General features: G+C 41.6%; 1 protein-coding gene across 11 annotated transcripts in view; it reads right to left on the minus strand.

Moving 5' to 3' along the window:
- Window positions 1-2,173: 2,173 nt before the first annotated feature.
- Window positions 2,174-26,806, minus strand: part of lef1 (lymphoid enhancer-binding factor 1) — a 198,809-nt gene continuing 174,176 nt past the window's right edge. For 5 of the 11 annotated variants that reach the window (XM_069925775.1, XM_069925770.1, XM_069925771.1 and 2 more), the window contains one exon: window positions 17,911-19,374. In XM_069925775.1, coding sequence (XP_069781876.1) covers window positions 19,181-19,374 — 194 coding nt within the window. In that variant the 3' untranslated portion in view covers window positions 17,911-19,180. Of the gene's footprint in view, window positions 4,773-17,910; window positions 19,375-26,806 lie in introns of those variants that run through there. The other 6 variants (XM_069925776.1, XM_069925777.1, XM_069925778.1 and 3 more) reach the window with 2 other exon arrangements.

A 26,806-nucleotide genomic window follows, 5' to 3' on the forward strand; every position in this document is an offset into this window, starting at 1 on the left:
ATGTATTTAATCAGGTACATTTATTGAAACAATGTAAATAACATGTAAGTTACCTACTTCCGTCTTCATTGCAGTGAATGGAATCACTAGGCCAGTGCCATGTCTAAACAGGTCTGGTTCAGTGGACAGATTTCTCAGTCTGTCTGCTAAGAAATTGCAGGAAGTATGTGACCTTTCACAAAACAGTCCAAAATTGGAAGGCTGTCGATATGACAACAGCAAAGATCTCTCAGGAAGTTAGGAACTTCTGTGACAGTTACGAGGGAATGTACCATAGGTGCATGCAGGTTTTTGATATCCTCCACAAATACAGTGACCCAGCATGAGAGTAGGGTTCCTGACAGGCCATGAGATTGAATCAACATGGGGAGTGGTGGTTGACCAACACCTATTGGTCCATCAGGTAGAAACTTTCTTCTAGTAGAGGACATTTCATACAGAACTATGAAGATCAACAGTGATAAATGTTCAAGGCCTGCAACAGTGTCTCCCTGTTCTCTTCTTTAACATGATTTTATTTAAGCTCTGGAAGTTTTTTGTGACTCCAAATAATGTAATGTCTTGAACAAGCATAGCCTTATCTGCTCATGATCTTAATAGAGCAGTCTGCTTTAAACCTTTGGGGTTGAATAGACGAAATCTGCAGATGCTGGGATCTAATGCAATACACAAACATACTGGAGAAACTCAGCAGGTCACACAGCAGGTCAGCCCTGAAACATTTTACCCAGCAGCTTTGTGTATTGCAGTTGAATACACAAACACCAGTATACTGTGCAAAATGGCAGCGACGTGACTGCAGCTCGATGCAGCTCTCCAGTCTCGGATGCACATTACCTTAAGAATGTGCACAGTGTCTGAGGCACTGGAACCAGCAGACAAGCACCATGGAGTGTTTGAAAGATATACTGCGGTTTGAAAAATTTGCTGGCGGTGACTCTGGCTCCGTCTGAGGAGCGTCCTTTACGGAAGCCCTGATGGCTGAAGACCGGGGAGGCCCAGCTTGGGGTTGGGATGACTGACGTGGAGCTGAGTCAGCTGAGGTGGAGCCCAGGGTTTGTCACTGGGTGAAGTTGGCAGATGTGCTTGAGGGATGCCACATCAAGGTTATGGAGCTAGACTGTGCACTGTTTGCAGGGCTGGGACTTCTCCACGCTGGTGGGGTGCTCCTGAGGGGCCGCATTGATTGTAAAGCGGGTGCTTGTGGGGCACGGAGGTGCCTATACTGTAACCCTAGGCACCAGAAATTATGAACGGAGAGACTCCTTACTTGAGCTACTGAGGGCTGCTGTGGTCTTTCAATTCTGTGGTGCTAGTGTTGGTTTCTAGTCAAAGAATTGGTGGCACAGGTTTTCATTTTTTGATATATAATTGCAACTGACTCTTTTATGTATAATAAATTTAGTTTTGCTTATAATGTATGTAATTTTGAGTCTAAAGTCTAAATTGTGTTTAGTCTTGTGTCTTCTGTTTTACCCTAATGATACAGCAGTCTCCAGAGTGTTATCTCATTTTTTTTTACTGCTGCTCATTGTAACTGTCGCAGCTTTAAGAACTGATGATCAGCTTCGAATGTGACTGATTCCCTTGACCTCAGATAAAAGTCTTCGCCTCACTTTTGCCATGGTTGTCTAGGGAGCTGCAACACCCGCCCAGATAGTTTGGGCTTGTAGGGCACGAGGCTAAGTCAGCCGTGCCAGTGTGTTTAGGTAGCCTTTTGCCACCCATGTGTTTCTCCAACCCATTGCTATTCTTTCTGCGAGATGACTCTCTTGTCAAGTGCCTGGTCTTTTGTGTTTGTTGATTTTGTGCTTTGTGTATTCTTTTATTAATTGGCGTACAGCCCTTTGGAGAAACATTCCGTTGTGTTTAAAATGTGCTATTTAAATAAATATTCAATTCAATTCAATATTAGAAAACAGGTTTCCTAGCCATATGAAAAACATGTAGCTAATACTTCAGTGTCAAGCATCCTGTAATATTCCAGGAAGTATATCATGTTAACTGTTAGTGTAAAACAGGGGCGTGCACCCTTTTACCATGCGTGGGCTATGTGCCAGTGGTTGAACGGTGGGCTGCATTGATGCTACCGTAAATGAAATAAATACTAAAACACAGACATTATGTAATTTAAGTTTTCAATTGTCTCTGCTTGAAGTATGTAATCTACAATGTTCATGACTGATGATAATATATCAAAAAACAATCCACTGAAAAGTTCAAGCAACGAGATCAAGTGTATTCCTTCCAAAAACTATGATGATGCGTTTCAGGTTAGGGATACATAAGAAATAGAAAGATAGAACATTACAGCACAGTACAGGCCCTTCGGACCTCGATGTTGTGACGACCTATATATTCCAGCATAAAAAGTACAAACCCCTTTCTACCTCGGAACCTTCTATTTTTCTTTCATCCGTGTGCTTGTCAAAGAATCTCTTAAATACTCTGAATGCTTCAGTCTCCACCACCATCAATGCAAGGCACTCCAGCCACCCACAACTCTCTGTGTAAAAAAATCTTACACCTGATGGCTCCCCTAAACTTCCCTCCCTTCACTTCGTACAGATGTCTTAGTAGTGTAAGAGCAGATTGAAGACCACATTGGAGTTCATGAGGGGAGGGAATGAACCTGGAGTGGGGAGCAGTGGTTACACCCCCTTCCCAGCCTCCACCACAAGGCCCCCCCATTCCCTGGGGCAGAATCACACAGACCGTCTCTCACCTGCCCCCCCAGCTGTGGTGGTAGCCAAACCAGCTGGGTACCTGAGGGTGTGGATGAAGGCCTGCTCCTGTCTGTGCACCATGGCTGCAGCCCACCATCTCCATACAGTTGGCAGATGTGGGATGACAGGCTACACATTGGAGAATGGGCACTGTCCGCCAAGCAATCATCGCCACTCTCCATGTTAAAGGGCTTGTGCCAACTGATCCCGCCATTTGCTAAATGGTTCGCGCCAAGCAATCGTCGCCACTCCCCATGTTAAAGGGCTCATGTCAAGCAATCGTCACCAGTCCCCGCATTATAGAGCTCCTGTCAACTGACCCCACCGTCCACTAAATGGCTCGCAGCATGCAATCATCACCACTCCCTGTGTTAAATGGCTCACGCCAACAGACCTGCTGTCAACCAAATGGCTAATGCTGGGGAGCGGACGCTAGGGTTGCGGGCCGGATAAATTTTGATATCAGGTCGAATCCAGCCCACATGCCGTAGATTTTCCACCCTTGGTGTAAAAGAACCCAGCTGTGGGGTCTTGATTTTTGAGAACAACAAACGTGGTAAGGATGCAATCTGTTGAATCAATCATATGTGGTGTTCAAATAACATTTAGTTTGTTCCACAAGTTTGAGGTTACAGATAATGGCACAATATTTTTCCACATAAAACACAAAAATTTGTGACATACTTGAATTTGGCAAATTCTGTACATAAAAGATTAGAAGCATTTTGACATTTCTTTGAGAAAAGGTAATGGCTTCAACCTGTTTTACCTTAATCAATGACATTGCACCAGATATATTCTATTGACGAGAAAAAGTTACATTAAGATCTAATCAGTAGGTAATTACAACATAACGTAACAAGTACATAACATAGAGGAAGATGAAAAAAAATAGCAACATTTAAGTGCTGAGTTTTTAAAACACAACTTCTAAATCTCCATCTGGGAATAAAGATGTTCACTCCCATTTGGCAACATGTTGGAATGGAGTTAAACCCTTTGCTCAGCTTACAAAAGACTGGAGATGCAGTGTTTCCTTTTAAAGCCTCACATTTTCCACAATTTGCACAACTTGTTACACCCACATGGAGATTCCCCAGCCCTGGCTGAGTTCCATAGTGCACTGTTCCGTTCAGTAGCAATGTTCCCTCTAATTTTTAGTAGTCAGTGTGTGCTAAAATCTTATGTTGTGCAAATTTTTTTTTCCTATGGTGCAAGTGTGTGCACACTGAATGCTTGTGCAAATGTAAACTTGAAATTGTTCCAAGATAATTTTGGCAAAGCCTATCTCTTGTGGCTAATAAAACTGTATTGGCATGTTTTAATATAATACTAGTATGACTACATTCTACGAAGTAATGTATTTAATTAAAGTTTTATTCTATATTTTGAATTACTTTGTTCAGTTTGTTGTTTCATTAAATAAAACATCAATAATTAATTATTACATTAATTTAGGTCACTAACCTTTTGTGCGCACATTAATTTCATTGTGCGCTGGTTGCAGACCATGTGTGCACATGTGCACACGTGCACAGCTTAGAGGGAACAGTGTTCAGCAGCTGACTGCGTCCTTCCATGAAGATCCCTCAGCTGAATCACTGGTTTCCTGATCTCTGCGTGTATGTATTTTTTAAATTAATTGACACTCTCTGAATGCATAATTTAGAAACAGTAAGATGTAAAAGAGTAAATGAGGAGAAAGCAGCTGTTAGTTCAGAAAAGAGTAAAATAAATTGAAATCTATCTACATTTCTTTGTTCACCAGAAAGAAATCCCAGTGGCCATTTTCCGAGTCTGATGCCTACAGTATTTTCACTGTGCTTTTTGAATCTTGTACAGGTCATGTGTAATCTTGATGTAGGCCCAAGTCCAGCTGCCATTTAGGAGGTGATCTGAATAGGTCAATCCAAACTGCGAGTAAATGTAACTGGCATGTCACTTGGCAAGAATGTTTGTGGGCGAGTTGTCAACAAGCCTCCATCTCTAGAAGCGGGCCTGGTGTTGCTGCTTTTGTCTTGCACGTCGGGAATGTGTTTTGTTTTCCTTGAAGGAAACAGAAAGAGGCAGTTATAATCTGGTCAGATGTGAAAGAAAGAAGGCCTTGGACACCTTGGGATATTGTCAGACCAATGGGCAGCAGGTGAAACCTTTGCCGAATTGCCTATTGCTCATTGAGATAGAGTCTGTGTCGACACCCACCATTTAACACTCATCACCTAAGTAGCCTGGCAGATCCTTGCAGTAACAGTTGGGATCATGATTTCAGATGGCCTATTATTCCAAAGCTCTCAATCCTAATCTTTCAATGGACATACAAAAATAATCCATGTCATTTATTCAAAAAATGGCTTTCCTTCCTGTGGCTAATGCCTATTGTTTAACCGATATGGTACCCAGATTATGTGGCCACTTATTTCATTTCTGATTGTGGGACTTATCATCAATTGTTTACTTTGTAACAGTACAACAGCGACTATTCATTGCCTATAAAATTGTTTTTTTTAATCACATCCTGTCCAGTTCAACAAGTAATTATTTTAATTTAGTGACCTCTGACCACTAAATAATTGTCAGAGGAAGTAGTTTCTCATTATTTTCCCTATTAACAACCAAATATAATTGTTAATGCCAAGGAATCTATTTAGAATGTATGTCTATATTGTTCTTATGCATACGACAATAAACTCCTATCTCAGATCTCCTCAGCATGCAAAGTTCACTCTCATCTCCAAAAACATGACTCCTCATCAAACTTAAAAAAGATTTCTTTATTAAACAAATAAAATTGTAAATCCACATTATCCAGAATTCAAGCAACAGGCAAAAAAGGTTAAAAAAAATGAGAGTTTAAAATTGCACCCCCCACCTCACCCCACACATCGGTCAGTTCACTAATCCATGCAACATGCAGTCTCAAGCAACTGGAAAATTCACTTATCTCCACAGGAGCCAAATACCGGGGTGGGGGGGGGGGTTTACTGTTCTGGTTTTAAAATTATTTATATGACAAAAATCATTTTCCCAAGAAGGATTCCACTTTGAGAATGTGGAATCATTAGCTCGGAACAGGCATGGGCAATCGGACACATTTAAGAGGAATTATTTGAATAGTTCCAGAGTAAAAGGTGGAGTGTTGGACAGATCGCAAACAGCAAGGACAGGTGTGAAGGCAAACAGCAGTCGTCAAGCATGGTCCCACATCTTTGAGAGTAATTGGGCTGACATTGTTTCAGATTTATTTTACTAAGGTTAAAAACTCTTCACTCCATCAGTTGAGCTTGTTCAAACCTTGTGTCAAATATACTTGGGTATGCTACTATGCAAATCCACAGAGAACGTTTACCTTGCCTGTCAGCTCCCGGCACCACCCCATGATCCAGACAAAACAGATTGCCCAGTTGCAGTATATCAGCCAGCATCAGACAATGTTTTAGTGTGGGCTCTCTGTCAAAACATCCCTTTGCACCTTTCTCTCTGGCCTAGATTTTCATTCCATCTGTTGTCCTCATGAGTGGGGCCTGACCACCTGTGCATTTCCAACAGCTCCTTGCTTTGTTTCAGATTTCCCACTGCTGCAGGGTTCCACGCTCTTTGTCCCAGATTTCACACTTGTCTCTGACAAATACGTCAATGAGCCAAAACTTTTATTCATAGGAGCTCATTGCTCAATAACAGATGCAGAATTATGAAGACACCATGTGTAAATAGCGCCATAACATATTATGCACACAGTTTATATAACTTCCTGCAGCCAATCTGTTTAATTGTAGTTCACTGTCCCCTGTAGTTGTTTTGTTTGGTCTCATTTCATGATCGCGTCTTCACTGAATCAACATGGTGCACCAAAAATAATGAAACATGTTTTAGAAGCATTTCACCATCTATCTTTCATTTACACATTCTAAAAATATTATTTCAGTATGAAATTAAAAACTTTTGGTGGTGCTCCAGTTTTAATGTTGTTATCAACACAGTGTAAAAATACAAAGCTGGAGAAGCAGGACATTATCTTTCTTTTTTTTTCTTTGGCTTGGCTTCGCGGACGAAGATTTATGGAGGGGGTAAAAGTCCACGTCAGCTGCAGGCTCGTTTGTGGCTGACCAGTCCGATGCGGGACAGGCAGACACGGTTGCAGCGGCTGCAGGGGAAAATTGGTTGGTTGGGGTTGGGTGTTGGGTTTTTCCTCCTTTGCCTTTGTCAGTGAGGTGGGCTCTGCGGTCTTCTTCAAAGGAGGTTGCTGCCCGCCAAATTGTGAGGCGCCAAGATGCACGGTTTGAGGCGATATCAGCCCACTGGCGGTGGTCAATGTGGCAGGCACCAAGAGATTTCTTTAGGCAGTCCTTGTACCTTTTCTTTGGTGCACCTCTGTCACGGTGGCCAGTGGAGAGCTCGCCATATAACACGATCTTGGGAAGGCGATGGTCCTCCATTCTGGAGACGTGACCCACCCAGTGCAGCTGGATCTTCAGCAACGTGGACTCGATGCTGTCGACCTCTGCCATCTCGAGTACTTCGACGTTAGGGATGAAAGCGCTCCAATGGATGTTGAGGATGGAGCGGAGACAACGCTGGTGGAAGCGTTCTAGGAGCCGTAGGTGATGCCGGTAGAGGACCCATGATTTGGAGCCGAACAGGAGTGTGGGTATGACAACGGCTCTGTATATGCTTATCTTTGTGAGGTTTTTCAGTTGGTTGTTTTTCCAGACTCTTTTGTGTAGTCTTCCAAAGGCGCTATTTGCCTTGGCGAGTCTGTTGTCTATCTCATTGTCGATCCTTGCATCTGATGAAATGGTGCAGCCGAGATAGGTAAACTGGTTGACCGTTTTGAGTTTTGTGTGCCCGATGGAGATGTGGGGGGGCTGGTAGTCATGGTGGGGAGCTGGCTGATGGAGGACCTCAGTTTTCTTCAGGCTGACTTCCAGGCCAAACATTTTGGCAGTTTCCGCAAAGCAGGACGTCAAGCGCTGAAGAGCTGGCTCTGAATGGGCAACTAAAGCGGCATCGTCTGCAAAGAGTAGTTCACGGACAAGTTTCTCTTGTGTCTTGGTGTGAGCTTGCAGGCGCCTCAGATTGAAGAGACTGCCATCCGTGTGGTACCGGATGTAAACAGCATCTTCATTGTTGGGGTCTTTCATGGCTTGGTTCAGCATCATGCTGAAGAAGATTGAAAAGAGGGTTGGTGCGAGAACACAGCCTTGCTTCACGCCATTGTTAATGGAGAAGGGTTCAGAGAGCTCATTGCTGTATCTGACCCGACCTTGTTGGTTTTCGTGCAGTTGGATAATCATGTTGAGGAACTTTGGGGGACATCCGATGCGCTCTAGTATTTGCCAAAGCCCTTTCCTGCTCACGGTGTCGAAGGCTTTGGTGAGGTAAAGAATTAATTGATATTCCAAATTTTTCTATAAGTCGATTAAAAGAAAGAAACTGTCCTTCTTCAAAACAATCCTCCATCACATTTATACCTCCAGATTCCCATACCTTTGAATATCTATTATTCATTGAAAAAGGAATACTTCAATGTCTTGCTAATGAAACTTGCCCCATCAGGGTTCTCCAGATGATAACGTCTTTCTCTCAGGCCACCACAGAGTTCCTTTTTGCTCTTATTCTAAGAGAAACATCAGACAGATAGCACTTCCAGCCATCCGCCGCTCTGGAGTTTTTTTCAGTTCCAACCAGCTTCTTTACTTTTTTCAAATGTCTGTCTGTCTGTCTGTCTGTCTGCCTGTCTGTCTGTCTGTCTGTCTGTCTGTCTGTCTCTTTCTCCAACTGCCAGAAAGCCCATGTGACTCTCTCACTTGGAAAACCCCTGACCTTCTCCAGCAAACAATAGAAGTTAGTCTTTTTGGTCAACCTATTGTCTTTAGGTAAACAAAAACCCAGGAGTGACCTTTCTGTGCACTCTGTCAAATCCCTTGCAAAGAGCTTTTAACAGCCAGAGTGTCTCTGCTTTTTGCTTTAATTATGTCATTTCAATTAGCACCTACTTGTGAAATGTGCACAGCATTCTCCATAGTTTCTGTAAATTCACTGAATACGAATTCTTCATTATTTCAAATAAGATCAATTTTAAAGCATCTGTGTGTGTATGTAACCTACTCTAATTCTACCAATTTCTCCCAAATACATCTACAAATATTCTATCACACTGTGCTCTGCATTTTATTTTTGTATTACCAGTTGTACTTATGGGTTGACTTGCCTGAATACCAGGCATAAAAAAGATGCTCACTGTATCTCTGTCCACATAACAATAACCAAGTGAATTCTGTATCTAAGACCCAAGAAGCTCAGCAATCTGCTGTTCATTCAAATAATTTGTTACAGTTAAGTGTAAAGCTCACCCGTGGCAAGAAAAGATGGGCAATATAGTCTATGCCAATCATGCCAACTCTAGGAGCATCTATATTTTGCCAAATTAAAATCAAATTCTGCAGCTTGTACATGATACATTCCCTCTATCCCCTGCATATTCATGTGACTGTCTTGAAGTCTCTTAAATTGTTCTGGTGTATCTGTTTTCACCATTACTCCTGGCAGCCTGTTCTAGGCACCATCCTCTGTGAAAAAAAAAACCCTGCAAATCTCTTATAATTCAGCCTCTCCTCAATTTCAACGCATGGCCACGAGTATGTGGTCCTCTTTTTGTGACCTTTTTACCCTGGGACAATATTCTGACTGTCTCCAACACTTCAGAGAAAACAACCCAAGTTGTTCAACTTCTTATACATCATATCTTCTTATCCAGCAATATCCTTTCCAAAAATTCCATGTCCTTCGTGTACTGGGACAACCAAACCTGCACAGAAGGTTGGCATGGTTAGTGTCATGGTTAGCCCAATGCTATTGAAGCGAAATCCCACGCTGTCTGTAAGGAGTTTGTACATTCTCCCTGTGTCTGCATGGGTTTCCTCTGGATGCTCCGGCTTCCTCTCATCCTCCAAAAACATGCAGGGTTTATAGGTTAATTGCTATATTTGGGTGGCATGCACTTTTAGACTGGAAGTGCCAGTTACTGTTCAGCATCTCTTAAACAAAAGCTTTTATATAGCAGCAACACAACTTCTTTACTCTTATATTCAATGCCTTGACTAATGCCATATTCCTTTTTAAACCACACACATTCGTGATCGCCAAAGATCTGTCTGCACGACTGACATAACACAGTTTTTGCACTCTTAGCCAATTGTAAATATTTATAATTTTTTTTATATCTTCATTTATATTTTATCTTTTTTTCTTTACGTGATGTCTCATGTGTTAATTACATTTTCATTCTTATTAGTGTTTTACGTAATGAGAAACTACAGCAAATAAGACTATCATTGCACCTGTACATTGCACTTATATACTTGAAAATCAGCTGTTTTTGATTGATGTTTCATTGATTCTAATATATCATGGTTTCCACTGGTTTAAAAACCAAGCAGAGCAATAAATGGTGAGAAAAGAATAACGATCTAGAAAATCCATATGAACCTGCAGAATGGGATTAAGATGTAGAGAAAAGATACAGTGTCTGCTTGTGTAGAACCAGAGGGATGAGATCGGAAGCATTATGGCTGAAAATTAAATGAAGCAATCTTGAAACTCTCTGGAAGATTGTAGCTACGATTCTGAATCAGAACATGGCAAAGATATAGCCAAGAGCTTTGAAATGTGCTGAAATTTTCAATTACTGCCCACATGACCAAACGATGCTGAGTTCCTTAGCCCCTTTCACAACCTCAGCCTGTTTCACAGATGGAGAAGAGCCTGGTGGATTGCAGGAAGCCTAAGTCTTATTGATCAAAGGAAGAGACTTGCTGGACTAAATGTCCTTCAAATGTACATTTATTCCCAAGTAGCGGTTAGCGCAATTCTGTAACAGTGCAAGTGACTCAGGTTTGAATCAGGCACTGTCGGTAAGAAGTTTGTATGCTCTCCCTGTGGGTTTTCTCCAGGTGCTCCGCTTTCCTCCCACCCTTCAAAAAAAACCTAACGGATCGGTACGTTAATTGTGCTGCATAGGTTTCATGGACCAGGAGGGCCTTATACCATGCTGTATTTTTACATTTAAATTTAAAACATAACCTATTGTGTAGAAATCCAACCCGAATCAGTTCTCATGTGTTGCACAGTAGCAACAGAATAGTGTACTCAGAAATTCATACCTTGAAATCAAATGAAATTCCAGGTTCGCTGTGTTTTTGGTTCGGGCCGCTGCCTACATTTTGTTCATACCTTGTTGAACATTGCTCAAGCCCAAAACGTTGGTTATGTATTTTTATTTGCAGACGATGCCGCTGACTGGTTTGGGGTTGGACAAGTTTCAGATAGCTTTTGTTCATTTAGCATTGATAGTAGCACGGAAATGTATTGTGATTACTTGGAAAGATGATGTCGAAGTAAATATGACTCGTTGGCAACAATGAATTGAGATCTTGTATTTATATGGAAAAAGTAACATAATTTGCATGATAATTATTCTTTCTTTGTTCATATGTGGTCACCTTATTTGGAATGTATGGATTTAGAAATATCTTAAGATATTATATAGTTTATATAGTTGATATGGGTCTTTTTTGCTCCCCTTGCAGGGTATGCTGAGAGTGGGAGGGAGTGGGTGGGTTTATATTGTTTTAGTTTATTTTGTTATTATTTTTATGTAATTTGAAAATCTTAAATAAAGTTTTTTTTAAAAAAGCAAGACATTGAGGTGGTACCTCAGTTGTGGAAATCCTGGAACAACAAATCTCTCTCTGCAAACCCTACAAGAGCCTTCCTGAGTAGTAAATATTTAACTTTTGAGCACCAAAGCCTGGTGAACTTTATACATGTTAAATTCTGTGCACAGCATAAGAATTGCCTGCAACCAGAGAACTTGGAAGAATGAGATGTGAGATTGAACTGTGAACCAAATAACTTTTCTTACATTTACACACACATCACATACACGTGCACTTAGAATTAGAAGGGGGTTAAGTTGGGTTTAGTTAAATTAATAGAGATAAGTTAAAGTTTGATTCTGTTTTCATGTTAAAAGATAATTAAAAACACTTTTTGTTTAAGTAACTACTTGTCTTGGTGAATGCCTATTGCTGCTGAGTTTTGGGGTCCTTTGGGCTCGTAACAATAGCATTACAGAGATATTCAGTGTAAGAGCCTTGATATGATCATTTGTGAGATCAAGAGATCATCTTTTATTCATGAGAAATCCATTCAAAACTATGGTTACAAAACTGTCCTTGAATATGGTGGTTCATGTTTTCAAACTCATGTATCTTCTGGCTAATGGGAGTTAGTGAGGGAGGGAAAAGAGTGTGTGTCAAAGGTGGGATGCGTCACTTATTATGTTGGTTGCTGTTTGAAACAGCAGCAGGTGAAGGTGGAGTTGATGTGGGGGGGGGGAGTGTTGAAGAGTTTGTGTAATGGCTTCAGCTGCATTCAGCTGTAAGGAATTGCAGTTCTGTACCAAGCTGTGATGACTTCAGACAAGATATTTTCTATTGTGTATCTATAAAAATTTGGTAAGGGACGCTGGAGATATGTTGAATTTCCTTAACCTGAAGATGTAGAGGCATAGATGCAACTTTTTTGGTTAGAGCATCAACGGATTGTTGGTGATATTTACACCTAAACCTCTTCATGATCTTCACTTCAGCGCATTGAGCATGTGGTCCATTCCATCTCCTGATGTCGATGACCAGGTCCTTTGTTTGGACCAGATAAAGTTCAGCTCCAGAAAAGACATCTTCAAATTATTTTTATCATCTGACTACAAATGCAACCCGATGAAATAGTATTTCTCTAGACCATGGTGAACACAAATAATACGCGGTACATCATTATCATATAGATACATAAAGATAGAATACAAAATAAATATATAAAAGTATTCTGGGATGATTTACTCAGTTACAGGATGCTGTTCATCAATCTCACAGCCTGTAGTGAAAAAAGCTATTTTCCAGCTTGCCAGCCCTGATTTTGATACTTCTGTACCTCCTTCTTGATGGTAGAGGGTCAAAGATACTGTGAAATGGATGGAAAGGATCTTCTACAATTTTTTGAGCCCTATTTGAGCAACATTCCTGGTTAATGTCAATATAGGAAAGGGAACCCCTCGTGAACTTCTCGTCCGTTTTGACGACCCTCTGCATTAACGTCTGGTCCAATGTTTTGCCGGTACCATACTACACGAAGATGCAGCCAGATATGACTCGCCTCAAAAATGTTGTCAGATGTGGCTCCCCCTCACCTTCCTTAGAAAGTGTAGGTCCTGTTGGTGTTGAGGGTCCAGGTATATGTGACATGTTAAGGTACTGCAGTGGCAGCAGGTACAGTGACGGATTATCCCATGACGTTGTAACCATTTGGAATGAATTATGAACCCAGAATGACAATCCAAAAACTTCAAATAGTAGATATCTAATACAAAAACAGAAAACACTGGGAACACTCAGCACGTAGGACACCATCTGTAGAAAGAAAACAGTTTTGATGAAAGATCTTGGGCCTGAAATATTCGCTCTGTTTCTCGCCCTTTAATGCAACCTGAACTGCTGAGTGTGTCCAGCATTTTCTGATTTTTATTTCAAATTATGAACTCACTTTTTTGGGGCAGAATACAGTTTTCCCTCTCTCTAACCGAACAGATTAACTCGAGAATATTTGATGTTGACCATGTGTATACAGAAAATGGGCTTGTTTTGTTGTTCAGGAAGAGAACTAGAAGAATCTTGAGGAGCACACACTCATTGATGCTTAATGTGGGAGAAGAATTCTATGGGAGAACAAATTCATGGAATCAGTGGCAATAATACTTGTGAATTTTATCTCTTCTCTTGAAAAGAAACCTAAAGAAACTCAGCATATCTCCAATATAGCTCAAAACCTTTTTATAGATGCACTAGAAAATATCCCATCCAGATGCATCACATCTTGGTAGGGGAACAACTCTGCCCAAGACTGCATTTCAAAGAATTGTTAATGCAGTTCAGGCATCACCCAAAACAATCTCCCTTCTATCGGTTCTGTCTGACTTCCCACTGCCTTCTTGATGAGTAAGAGGATCAAAGGAGATGGGAGAAGGAAGGCAAAAGAGTTAAGAAGAAAAATACATCAGTTGTGATTCAAATGGCATAGCAAGCTCAATGGGCCTATATCTTGTGGTCTAAAGCAGCAACATATTAAAGGACCCCTCCCATCCTGATCATGCTTCTCCCATCTCCTGTGTAGAGCAGTAGATATGTAGATGAGTTTGAATATGTGCTCCTCCAGATTCAAGAACATGTCCTTCCCCAGTGTTATCAGACTATTGAATGAGCCTCTCATCAGTAAATTGATGCTGCCCTTGCACTGTTTGAACTGATTTTTTTTCTCTCTGTAACACCATATTCTGCACTTTTATTTCATTGTGCATTTACTATTGAACTTAGGTATGGGCTGAATTGTCCAGGTAGCACGCACACTTGTTTTTCCTTGTACCTCAGTAAACAATTCAATTTGAATTTTCTCACTTAGTTTTGAGAGTCTACTGTGCCTATAATGACCATAACCAACTCAAAATATAATACTACATTTTACACTATTTTTGATGATCAATAGATATGGACGTCCAAACTGTGTTGGTCCAACATAACCCTTAGTCCCTTTCTTTAAGTATTCTGCTTTTTCATTGAAAAAACTCAACAGGAATGTCCTTAAATTTTGTCACAGTTTCACATGTCACTCGTTTAGCTGAATGTCTACATTGCCAGCTCCCATGGTGGCCTTTGGGAGATAGTTTGGGGCATTTAAGGCTGGGGATCGGGATCTTTACAAGAACTCCAGGTACGATCTGTGGAAGGCCATCTCTGAAGCAAAGTGGCAATTCCAAAGGAAGCTAGAGACAGAGACAGATACACGCCAGCGATTGCAGGGAGTGCAGGCCATTACAGCCTACAAAGCAAGGGCGAATACTACAAGATCCCTTTCCACTTGCATCCCAGTAAATTGGCAAGTGTCCAGGATATGAATGGGGATTTGGCCTTTCACACTAGGCCACTCCTATAACCGGGTCACTGAACGCTTTCACACTTGCAAGGATTTATCCCCGGCATTTGGTCTGTTCTATTTTTAATAGGAAGAACCTGCAATGAAATTGCCTGTTTCGCACTTGCCTGATCTCAATGCTGGCATCTTCAGACTAAGGGTCAAGGCCGGCAATCCCTGGCATGAGATGACATCATCTGATGCCAGCATTAAGCAGATTTTGCTTTCACACTTACCACTTTAAAGACTGATTGACGTTTGATTCCTGGGATCACTGGCAAGTGTGAATGGAGCTATAGATGGCTGTGAAGTTACCTGATGAGCTGAACACTTTCTACGCCTCCTTTGAGAAGAACCAAGCAGTGCCTATTATAATCCCTGAAAAGGCTGAAGATCCTGTGACAACGTCAGAACAACATTCAAGAGGGTGAACCCTCGCAAGGCGTCAGGCCCTGATGGTGTACCTGGCATGGTATCAACTAGCAGGAGTGTTCACAGACATTTTCAATCTCTCATTGCTGAAGTCAGAGGTTCCCACCAATCATCCAGGTACTCAAGAAGTGTAGTGTGACTGCCTCAAGGATTACCGCTCAGTATCATTAATTTCTACTGGGGTGAAAATGCTTTGAGAGACTGGGCATGGCCAGAATTAACATGTACCTCAACAAAGATCTGGTCCTGCTGCTATTCACCTATCATCACCATCACTCCACAGCAGATACAAAATCAATGGATCTCCACTCAGCTCTGGACCACCTCAAAAATAGCATATCATCGACTACAATACTATTATTTCCTCAGTGCTGGTCGAGAAGCTACAAATTCTAAACCTCCCCCCCCCCCCCCCCGGAACTTGATCCTTAATTTTCTTATCAGAAGACCACAGTCAGTATGAATTGGAAAAAAACCTCCTCCTCACTGATTATCAACACAGGCGCATCCCAAGGATACATGCTTCACCCTCTGTTCTACTCACGATACGCCCGTGACTGTGTGGCCAGGCACAATGTCATCTACAAGTTTGCCGATGGCACCACAGTTGTCAGCAGAATTACATCCAACAATGAGGAAGTGGACAGGAGGGGGAGAGATCAGCTCATTGAGTGGTGTAACAACAACAACCTTCTGCACAGCTTTAGCAAAACCAAAGAGATGCTTGTGGACTTCAAGAAGAAATCAGGGGAGCACAGCCCAGTCCTAATCAAGGGCTCAGTAGTGGAGATGGTCAAGAAATTCCTGGGCGTTAACATCTCCAAGGATCTGTCCTGGAGCCTCCATGTTGATACAATCACAAAAAAGGCTCACCAGTGGCTATACTTTGTGAGTTGTCTGAGGAGATTCGCTATGTCACCAAACACTCTTGTAAACTTCTACAGGTGTACCGTGGAGAGCATTCTGCCTGGTTGCATCACTGCCTGATATGGAGGTCCAAACTCTCAGGACAAGAATAAAGTCCAGAGGGTTGTTTACTCGGTCTGCAACATCACAGGCGGGTTGTTAACTCGGTCTGCGACATCACAGGTACCAAACTTCACTTCATCAAGGACATCTATATAAGGCAGTGTTTTAATAAAGCAGCCTCTATCCTCAAAGTCCCCCACCACCCAGGCCACACCCTCTTCACTCTGCTACCAACAGGAAAAAGCTACAGGAGCCTAAAGACAAGTACTCAACGGCACAAGGACAGCTTCTTTCCCGTTGCCATCAGATTCCTGAATAATCAATGAACCAAGGACACTGCCTTACTTTTCATGAACTATTATTGTTTATTTTCATAGAAATGTTGTAAGAGTTATTTTTGCCCAACGATGCTGCCGCAAAAAGTCGAATTTCATGACTTGGACATGACAATAAATTCTGATTTTTCTCACCCAACTATTGTTCACACAATCAATGCAGATAAAAACCCTTGTCCAATGTGGGCCTGTTCAAAACTGAGATTTTCATTTCATTTAGAGAAACAACGCATAAAAGGTCCATCTGGCCCACGAGCCCACATTGCCCAATTACGCCAAGTGACCAACTAACCCTATATGTCTGGAACATGGGAGGAAACCCATGTGGACACAAGGAGAGCGTACAGTGCTGGATTGGAAAATGGGTTGCTAGTTCTGGCAATAGCAATGTGCTAATCGCCATGCTCACTGCACTGCTCATGGCTTAGAAGATCATCCAAGTCTCTGATATATACCAGAGAAAGGTTACGGATTGATAGCTAGACTACTGAATGTTAAAGTCAAAAGGACAAAGTATATCGTGAACTGACCATATTTTGTCACGATAAGCATTCAGTGGGCAAGCTAATCATATACCACACAGAGAAAGGCCTTCCACCTGGCAGAGAGTGGGGGGGGGGGGGGCGGTAGATGTTGGTGAGAGGAGTTAACTGTCATTAGCAGGTACCAACACAACAGTAGATGGAAGTTTGCCACCTCCACCAATCAATGAAACACCATTAAATTGTTCTTTGGAATTGGTTTAATTTAATCCATTTCCTTTGCATTCCACACAACACCAAAGACATCTCTTCCCAGCAGCTTTGGCTTGCTGCAGAGGAAAGCAACAAGGCAAATGCAGCAAAGCAACACCCGCGTGGCAATGCAACGCTGTCTCCCCCTTAGCAGTGATGAATGCATCTCCTCACTGGAGGAAATGAGACACGATTCTGTTGGAATTCTCACATCTCCCACACCAACCAATAACTCCACTTCGACATCAGCAGATTAAGGCAGTTCAGCCTTGTACTGAACCCCATGCTGTGCTCCTAATCTCAAAGACGATCAAAGCGCAGGCATGTGAATTCAGCTCGCTCTGTGCCACATGGAAAGGTTTTATTTTGTTGTTCACACTTGGGATGTGGGCACCATTGGGAAGCTTGGAGGTTATGACTGACCATGTCACTCTGAGATATAAGCTTCATGTCAAACAGATGACAGTTTTCCTTCCTGGCAAATATTAAAGAACTGAACCCAACAGGTTTTGAGGCACACTTACTGACAGCAACATTTTAATTTCTAGATTTTGAAAAGATTTGTATTCAGTGGTGTGATTTGAACTTCCAATTTCTGAGAATATTAGTCCATAAACATAATTACTACAGTATCCCATGCAGTGAATGTTACAGTGCTTCCCGCACAAATAAATGATAAACCACACGAAGATCTTAAAAAAACAGCTTTTCACTTTATTTTATTTAATTCCAATATTCTCAACAAATCTGCTTCAAAAGAAATAGTAGAGTAATACAGCTGACAAGAAAGCTTACTTAAGAATCCCTGCTAGACTTGCAATGTGGAAGTACTCTTTGCCATAAATCTGTCCAATCAGTTCGATTAAAACTCTCGATAATAAAGAGACACCATTAAATATTCTGTTCCAGTTCTTTAATAAAACAAGCCCGCATTTGCTCAAAGGAAAGAGCTTCGGCGCCTTAGAGTGGTCGAGCCAGAACTATAAGCATCTGCTCACAGGCTAATGCTGTGGTCCTAACTGTGTGAGTTCAGCAGGGCCTATGCACAAAGGATCAGTGCTTTGAGGGATCTGATTGGGCCTTGATGGCGTTTTCTCTCTGCATCCACTCCTGGCAGTGACGAGGTGGGTGGAGTAATCAGGTGGGAGAATGGGAAGAGTGAAACAAAGCTCCATCACAATCAAATCACCCTCCGTGAAGCACAATAACAAAGTGCCATTGATGGTGGCATCACAGTGCGCTTCTAGGCAAGAATAATGAAGTGCAATAATGGAGGTAAGAATCAAATGCTAGGAAGCACCAATTCGGCTCACATTGGGAACTGTACAAATATCCTTTCTTCTTAACAAGATCATTGGAATCTATACAATATATTTTTCTTAATTATCTCCAGTCCCACTTCTAGTAACATTTCCTCCAAACGGTTAAAGCAATAACAATGCATGTGTACCACAGGAGAGAGCTGAAGGCGCAATTGGGAGGTTCAGCTTGCAAACCTGAAAGAATCTTTACACAAAATAATCCGTCATTTCCTCACTATAGCACACAGGCAAAGTGTGTGTGTGTGTGTGTGTGTGTGTGTGTGTGTGTGTGTGTGTGTGTGTGTGTGTGTGTGTGTGTGTGTGTCCATGTCCACACAGAGTGCTGGTTTTACTTCAGGGTGGGAACAATAAGCAGTACAAAATAAAGCATGGCCTACATTGGCAAGAAGCTCCTTGCTAAGAGCTTGTAAATTGTAAAATAAAAAGGTACATGACCAGGAGCCCATTTGGGTTTTTGTCCAGCGGAATGATCAGGTTAAACAGACAGTCTCTGCCAACAGTTCAGTTGCTCAAGTCATTGAGTGCTTAAGTCTCATTCACAAGGTCCCAAGCTCCGAGCCCGCCACTCAAAACTGTCTGCCTCAGTCAGGTGAGTGTTTTTGTTTGTTTTTATTTGAGTGTGTCAGTTTTCATGTGGGCTGCTAGATAGAGCACCACTTTGACGTGAGACGTTCCATCTCCAGAGGGGGGAAAAAGCTGCCATTGTCTGGCTCAGCCCACTTGACTGCTTTCTGCTGGCTGATGATGGAACAGCGTTGCTGAGAGTCTCGGAGAAGTCTGTGCCCCAACCCATCCTGCTCTCCTGGCTGCAGGAGGAGGAGCTTTGGTGAGTGGCCTGCGAGAAGGAAATAAAAAAATGAATACATGGGGAGGAAAAAGTAATCCAAGAAAGAAAACACAAATTTTTACCCTCCCCCCAAGAAAAAAAATACCAACAAAGTTTCTATAATTATCGGCCAATGACAAGAGGACAGAATTTGCCTCTGTTTTTAGTCTTCTTTCTCTGATTCGTTCACTTGATCTTCCTCCGAAGAAGCCAGTGTAAGATGGGGCAAGGTTCCTCAGAGACCAATCTCCCCCTGTTCTTCCTCTATACCTGTCAAGCACTGGGTGATTGGCTCCACTGTACCAAATTCTGCTTAACTTCAATTAATACCACTTAGAAATTTTGGTTACCATGATTGGTGGTCATGCCTACGGTCACTAAATTAGTGTGAACTTGATGCTAATTGAATCAGGTTAATCTCAGCTGCTTCACATGACTAGCAGAGACCAGGTTATCATATGGTCCTTCTCAGTTCCTCACCTGAATCATTGCAACACAGAAGAACAAAGAGCAGCAAGGACCTGCCTGATTTCTTCCCTTCAATAAAACAAACAAGAGTCATCCCAGCAACTGCATGAAATAGTTCAGTCCATGGAGAAACTCTGCAAAGTGGCTCTGAATCACCAAGGAGATTTGGTCCCACAACACTGTTCCAGCTCATTAAGAGATAAACAGATGGTGCAGAGTTAAGTGGGAGGTTAATTCTTTGTTAATAACTTCATGGATCCCTATCACAGTAGTAAAATGTACAGACGTGGGAGAAGGACGTTCAAACCTCTCCTGCCGTCTGTATTCATCGGTTCAATAGCTTTGCTGCACTCTCCTGGTCATGTGTTGTGTAAGAGAGGCTTACTCAGAAAGGCTGATACTGGAGTCTGGTCCACACTGAACCAGCTATCGTTTTGTGGCAGTTGTAATTGGCCTTCACACCCCCAGCCTAAGAATTCATTCAGAGTTCCCAATCATGATAACATTCTACTAGTAATGAGTGCTCAACCTACAGAGGTGCTGTATTTTGGATTCAATGATAAACACTCTCATTTGGAGGCTAATGAACCCATAACCAATATCTAAAGTGGGCAGTGCAGCCACACTGTCCCATGTATCATCCCTAACCTCCAGTGCTGTCTCTGTGGAGTTTGCATGTTCTCGCTGTGACTGTCTGGGTTTCCTTCAAGTGCTCCAGTTTACTCCCTTATACCAAAGCTGGATCTCTTCCTGCTCTCCCTTTAAACTAAGTTGGGCCTTGTGTTGTGAGCTCTCTTTACACTCAATGGATTCCTTATAAAATCTATTACACTGATGTGTTACATACCCAAGGAAAGGAAAGGATTCAAAAGAGTAACATCGAACAGTCTAGAAAATCTGCCAGTCCATCATCACTAAGATCTTGAGGATACTGGATTATCAGTTTTGCTAAATCTAGCTAATTTTGTATCTAAAGTTTGATGCCAGGGCTACATACATTGCCACTACTTGTAATTCTTTGGGCCAGTGAAAGTAGCTAAAACAATGGAAGTTCTTTCTGTCTGGACAATCCATGGTAAAGGCCAAAGCCAACATATCAAGGCATGAAGGAGCTGTGAGGAAAAAAAGAAATAGCATACTGAGCCTTTGACTCAAATTCACTGGTGCTGGGTTTGGAGGATGTTGAGGAAGGTGATATCACAATTAACAGAAATATACTGCTTCTGATTGTTTATGGGATCCTGCCATTTTGGACGTTGAGTCACAGAGTGGCAGCAGAGGGAATGCCATGCATAGCTACTCCAGCCCAATCAGCAGAATCGCCAGGAGAAGTAGTCATATCTACTGAGTAGACAAAACTTTCAATCATTACTGCTGCAACCCCACTATTCAGGCTCTGTGTCCCAAGTATCTTGCATCAAGTAAGAAAGCCCAGAATAATGTGCCCTCAATTCCATGATTTCTATTAAACGTTGTGTGAGAATTGAGAATGAGCTTACACTGTAGTGTTGGCTTCAACCCAGTGTAAAAGATGTTCTGGGGAAAATGAGAGGTTGTTCAAAATGTCTCCCTTCACAAAAGTATAGGCATTTATCTTCAGTGGTTGTGTTTGTGCTTGTGGACTCCAGGTGGCCCAGAGAAGTTCACAGTCATGCTATGGTTATTATTCTGTTGGAAAATACATTCAACAAGGCTCGACAAACAAGACAATTACATCAACAACCTAATTTTGGCAAAGAAGGGAATTTTCAAAAAGACACCAGGAGAGATCCTTGCTCCTCTGTGGAGAATCTTTGACAATTCCATCGAAGCATCACACAGTTTAAAACCCTTCCAGAAATGGGAGCTAGTTTATGAGCTGACCAGCCACACCTTGTAGTTAGGCAAGGATCCATCAAGGGAATCTTCTCTTTCTCTCTCTCTCTCCCCCCCCTCTCTTACACACGATAATACAATTGAAAACATGTGTATATACAGACATTCACTCACAGACACACATTAAACACATCCACACATAACAGAACTTAATTATGCTGAAATATACATAAATTATCATATAGTGCAATAGTATAATGATTCTTTTTAAAGTAATGCCATTCAATAAAACAAGACAATGCCCACCGAAAACACTTCAAATTTTATTAATTATTTATAATGCAAGCAATATTTTCTGATTCTTAATAAGCATCCAAATATACATTTTTAGCATAAATTATTTTTAGAAAAAAGGCAAATTTGTAGACAGAAAGTGGATATGGATGGGTTATTTTAATTAAGGAACAAAAAAAAGTGCAGCAAAACTGCAATTCAAATTTAGTTTACTGGATCCCAATCCCAAGGCATGGGGAAGCTTCAGTTACAGACAACTTCTGTGCTCAATAGTATTTTGCTAATGTTACTGGATGTGTTAAAAATGATTCATCCACAGAGTCACAAACAACACACATACATAAGCCAAGACATTTAAATGAGCTACGATATTTTTTCTTTGTAATCTCACATTTCCCATAGATGTTTGCTTTAGCAACGAATGAAGCTGGCAAAACCACTGTGAATCCCTTTCTGTTCCAAGCTCTGGTAGCTGCGGCTTAGATGTGGCACTCTCATCCCACATGTCAGAAGGTTGTGGCTTCTAACCCCCCATGCCAGAGACTTGAACATTCACTGTCTTCCAGTACCTGAGGTGCCATGTTCATAAGACCCTGCCTATTCCCTGAAGAAGGCAGATGAGATCCTTAGGCATTACTCCAGTAAAGGTCAGAGCCACTTCAAGACATCATTTAACCCCTAACCAGTGCCAATTCATTGCAATGTGCTGGATCTTGTGTGCAAGTTGTTTTCTGAGTTTCCATGCTATGTTAGACTTCAAATGTTATTCATTGCCAGGGAACACTCTGCGACAAAAGATAAGGACATAGGAACGTTCCTTTCAATGTTTCTTTGGAAGGATGCTTTCTACGATCACATTTGCTACCTCTTAATGTTCTATACCCAAATACTCTCATCCAAATGTTTGCTGAGAAAATCTGTTTCTATTTAAACTGCTCTGGACTCAAGTTCTAGAATTTCTTTGTTAGCCTTCCCCACATCTTTCAACATGCTCTACAAACTCCATTAAGTTTTTAGACAGCAGTGCTAATAACTCCTTATGTGATTAAGTGGCTGGTTTTATGTTGATAATACTCATATCCAGCAGCTTCAGACATTTTATATCAAAAATGCTATATAAATGCAAATTGTTGTTGCTTTCTTCACTGCTCCCAGGTTCATCCACAATGTAAGCATGCAGCAATAAGATTCGATTGGTCTGGCACCCTTTTTGGCAGAAGGAAGGTTAATCCAGTTATCTATAAGCCTCACTATATCTGGAGAGGTTATTTCTTTGGAAGGGTTATCCAGTTGTGGTCTACAATATTATGAGTGGCATGAGTAGGGAAGGAACTATATTAGTTAAGCAGAGATCTGTTGTGAGGGGACATGGATATAAAGTTAACAGCAGAAAGATCACACTTGGATTCTTGTGTTCACTTCTGTTCACCTCATTATAGGAAGGATATGGAAGCTTTAGAGAAAGTGCAGAGGATATTTACCAGGATGTTTCCTGGATTGGAGAACATCTGAGGAAAGGTTGGGTAGGTTTTTATTTTTGGAGTGACAGATGATGAGACACAGCTTTTAGATTATGAGAGGCATCTTTTTCCCAGGCCAGTAATGGCCAACACCAGAGCACGTGTTTAAGTTGAATGGACGAAAGTTTGGAGGAGACGTCAGAGGAGTGGTGAGTGCATGGAATGGAACTGTGTGTGGTGGAGGAGGCTGGTCCAAAGGGGACATTTAAAAAAAACTCTCTTAGGTGTGTAGATATTTTAAAAAAATGGAGGATTATGGGGTGTAAAGGAGGGAAGGGTTAAAGTGATGCAAAATGGCTTTACATGATGTTACATGTGGATTGTGGAGAAACACATAGCCTCCCTGTTGTCTGGAATATTATGGATTGAGGGTGGTTATTCAGAAGTCACATCACCTGTCAATCAAGGTTGGTCTCCGGCCACCCTTTAGTACACACCTTGCCATTGGCTTGTTTAAATTACCTAGGATCATTTTTGGCTAGGCGCCCTGATCAGAACTGTATATATTACCAATGCATAGCACATACTTTCTCTATGCTTTGTGTCCAAGCCCTGGACATTGCTCCATGCCAGGTCAGTACTGTGGATATTGCTGGAAGTGTCGTGCGCAAGGTGCGCATGACATGTAAGCTGAGTGGTAGTACAGGTACTCCCCAACTTACAACCATAATGGGGATGGAAGGATTGGTTGTAACTTGGATTTGGTCATAAGTCAGGGAGAGGGGACCTCGGGCTGCCACTGGGAAAGGGGATCTCAGACTGCCGGGGGGAACATGGAATTTGGGTTGACCCCAGGAGCGGGGACCACTGTATGCAGTATTTTTAATATAAAATATGAATTTATACTGTAGTTTTAATAAAGATATTTTTTTAAATTTTGGCCGTATATGCGGGTGGATGTAATTCGTGTAGATTGGAAGTCGAGGACTACCTGTATTGCGATAGATTAGTGCTTGCAGAGAGCCACACCCCTATTGGTACAGGGAACTGGGAGTGTGTATGAAAGTTTCTGTCTGTAAAGTGTGTACATGTGTGTGAGCATGTCGAGTATAGGCGACCATTGGTATTGGAGTCCATCCTGGGTCCGATGTAAATGTCTATATAGTTGTTTAGTAAAATAGCAATTGAGTATTATTTGACATTCTCCCCTGTTTGTCTCCTGTATTTTCTTTAAAGTTTCCTGTGATTGTAGCACTTGTGTCCAGACTCATCTCTCTATGAACCCACCAAATCTGATACTATTCTAAACAGAACACGGATCAGCACAATGTCATAGGCAAAAGGTCCCATATTGTGGAGGACTGTTCAATATTCTATTAGAGGGGAGGTGAGCCCCAGTAGTCTCTGTTACAGTTTGAAGCAGAAGTAGAGGAAGAAATCCACTTCAGATGTGGAACAAAGTTAGAGGAGTCCCTCCAAGTTTATAGGGCATGAGTAGAAAGTGTGATTCATCTAAATAATGATAATGAGTTTATTGTCATACACATTGTACAATGTCCATGTGCCCAATATTATTACTTGCTGCAGCTGAACAGGTATTTGTAAAGAAAAATTATAATAGTAAACTAATTGAATAAAATTGAAGGAGACACTAAGTTAGATAATAAATATTCATATAAATCCTCTTGCTAAAAAGCAACTTTTAACATTTCAGACAGTCTATGAATAGTGTGCCATAGGAAGATTTAAGAGGCTGATAGAAACTTCTTGAACCTGAAAATGCTGGTCTTCAGGTTTCTGTACCTTGTGCCTGAAGGTAGTAGTGAGAAAAAGCTGTGACCAAGGTGATGGGGGTACTTTATGGTTTTCGCTGTCTTCTTGAGGCAGTTCCTCACATGCGTACACACACACACACACACACACACACACACACACACACACACACACACAGGGAGATAACTTCACTGAGCACCTTTGTTTCGTCCTTATTAGTGTCAGGTATCTCCCAATGGCCAACTACTTCAATTCCACACCCTACTTCCATGTTCTTATGTCTGTTCATGGTCTCATCTAGTTTCCCATCAAGACCACCCATAAATCTGGGCACTCTCCAAGCAGATGGCACTAAAATTGACTTCTCTGGTTTCTGCTAACCTACTCTCCATTCTCCCTCCCTTCCCCTTTCCCTTTGTTTTCTTTACTCTAGCTTTCCACCTCCTTTCTTCTCTATTCAAAGAGCTATCCCTCCTTCCCCTGTTTGCTGGTGTGCCCTCCCTCCTTTATCCAGCTTTTATCTCCTGGCCTTGGAACTGTGCTCCCCCCCCCCCCCCCCCCCACCATCCCACCATTTTGTTCAGGCGTCTGCCTACATTTTTTCCATACCTTTATCAAGGGTTCAAGCCCAAAATGTTGGTTATGTATCTTTATCTTTGCTATATAAAGTACACTGTTTGACCTGCTTAGTTTCTCCAGCATTGTGGTTTTACTTCAACCACAGTGTCTGCAAACTTTCATGTTTTACATTTTTCTCTCAAATTTTTGTCAAATACCAGTCAGCATATATTTAAGATTGGGTTGGAGGGAGTTTAAAAGAGATGAGCAGGACAAGGTTTTTTTTAAATGCAGAGCGTGGAAGGTGCCTGCAACAGGTGGTGAATATAGATATGATAGTAGCATTTAAGTCATTTGTAGATAGACACATAAATATGGTGAGAATAGAGGGACATGTATCATGTGCAATCAGCAGAGATTTAATTTAATTTGGCATCGTGTTCAGTGTGAACCAAAGGGCCTGTTCCTGTGCTGTAAGCTTCTATGTTCTATTTACTGGGTTGATTGTGGGTAACAAGGTGAGGGTTTCAGTGGATGAGAGAGACAAGGATGAGAGAGAATGGCCAAGTTGAATACAGTGCAAAAAAAAACCACACAAACCACTGATCAGAGGTAAAAAAACAAATTAAAATCAGACTTCCTATTTGAGAAGAAAGAAACCATCTGCTTGAGGAACTCAATGGGTCGAGCAGTATCAGTGGGAGAAAAAGAATGGTTAATGTTTTGGGCTGGAATCCTTCATCAAAACTGAGCAGAGGGGAGATAGCCAGTGGCTACCTATCAATATATAGATTGTGTCTTGCTCCAGATCCCAGCATCTATAACAGTGGTTCTCAACCTTTATCTTTCCATTCAAAGGCCACTTTAAGTAATCCCTATGCCACTGGTGCTCTGTGATTAGTAAGGGTTTGCTTAAAATGATATGTGAGTGGGAAGGGAAGGTTGAGAATCACTGGTCTATACCTAATTGTTACTGAAATATTTTGCTTGAGAAAAATTGTCATTGGCCCATTTCCTTTGGAGTTATGAAACCGTGCACATAATGAGTCAATCGGGTAGGATTAAAACAGTGG

Source organism: Narcine bancroftii, chromosome 3 (genome assembly GCF_036971445.1).
Source record: "Narcine bancroftii isolate sNarBan1 chromosome 3, sNarBan1.hap1, whole genome shotgun sequence".
Classification (NCBI taxonomy): domain Eukaryota; kingdom Metazoa; phylum Chordata; class Chondrichthyes; order Torpediniformes; family Narcinidae; genus Narcine; species Narcine bancroftii.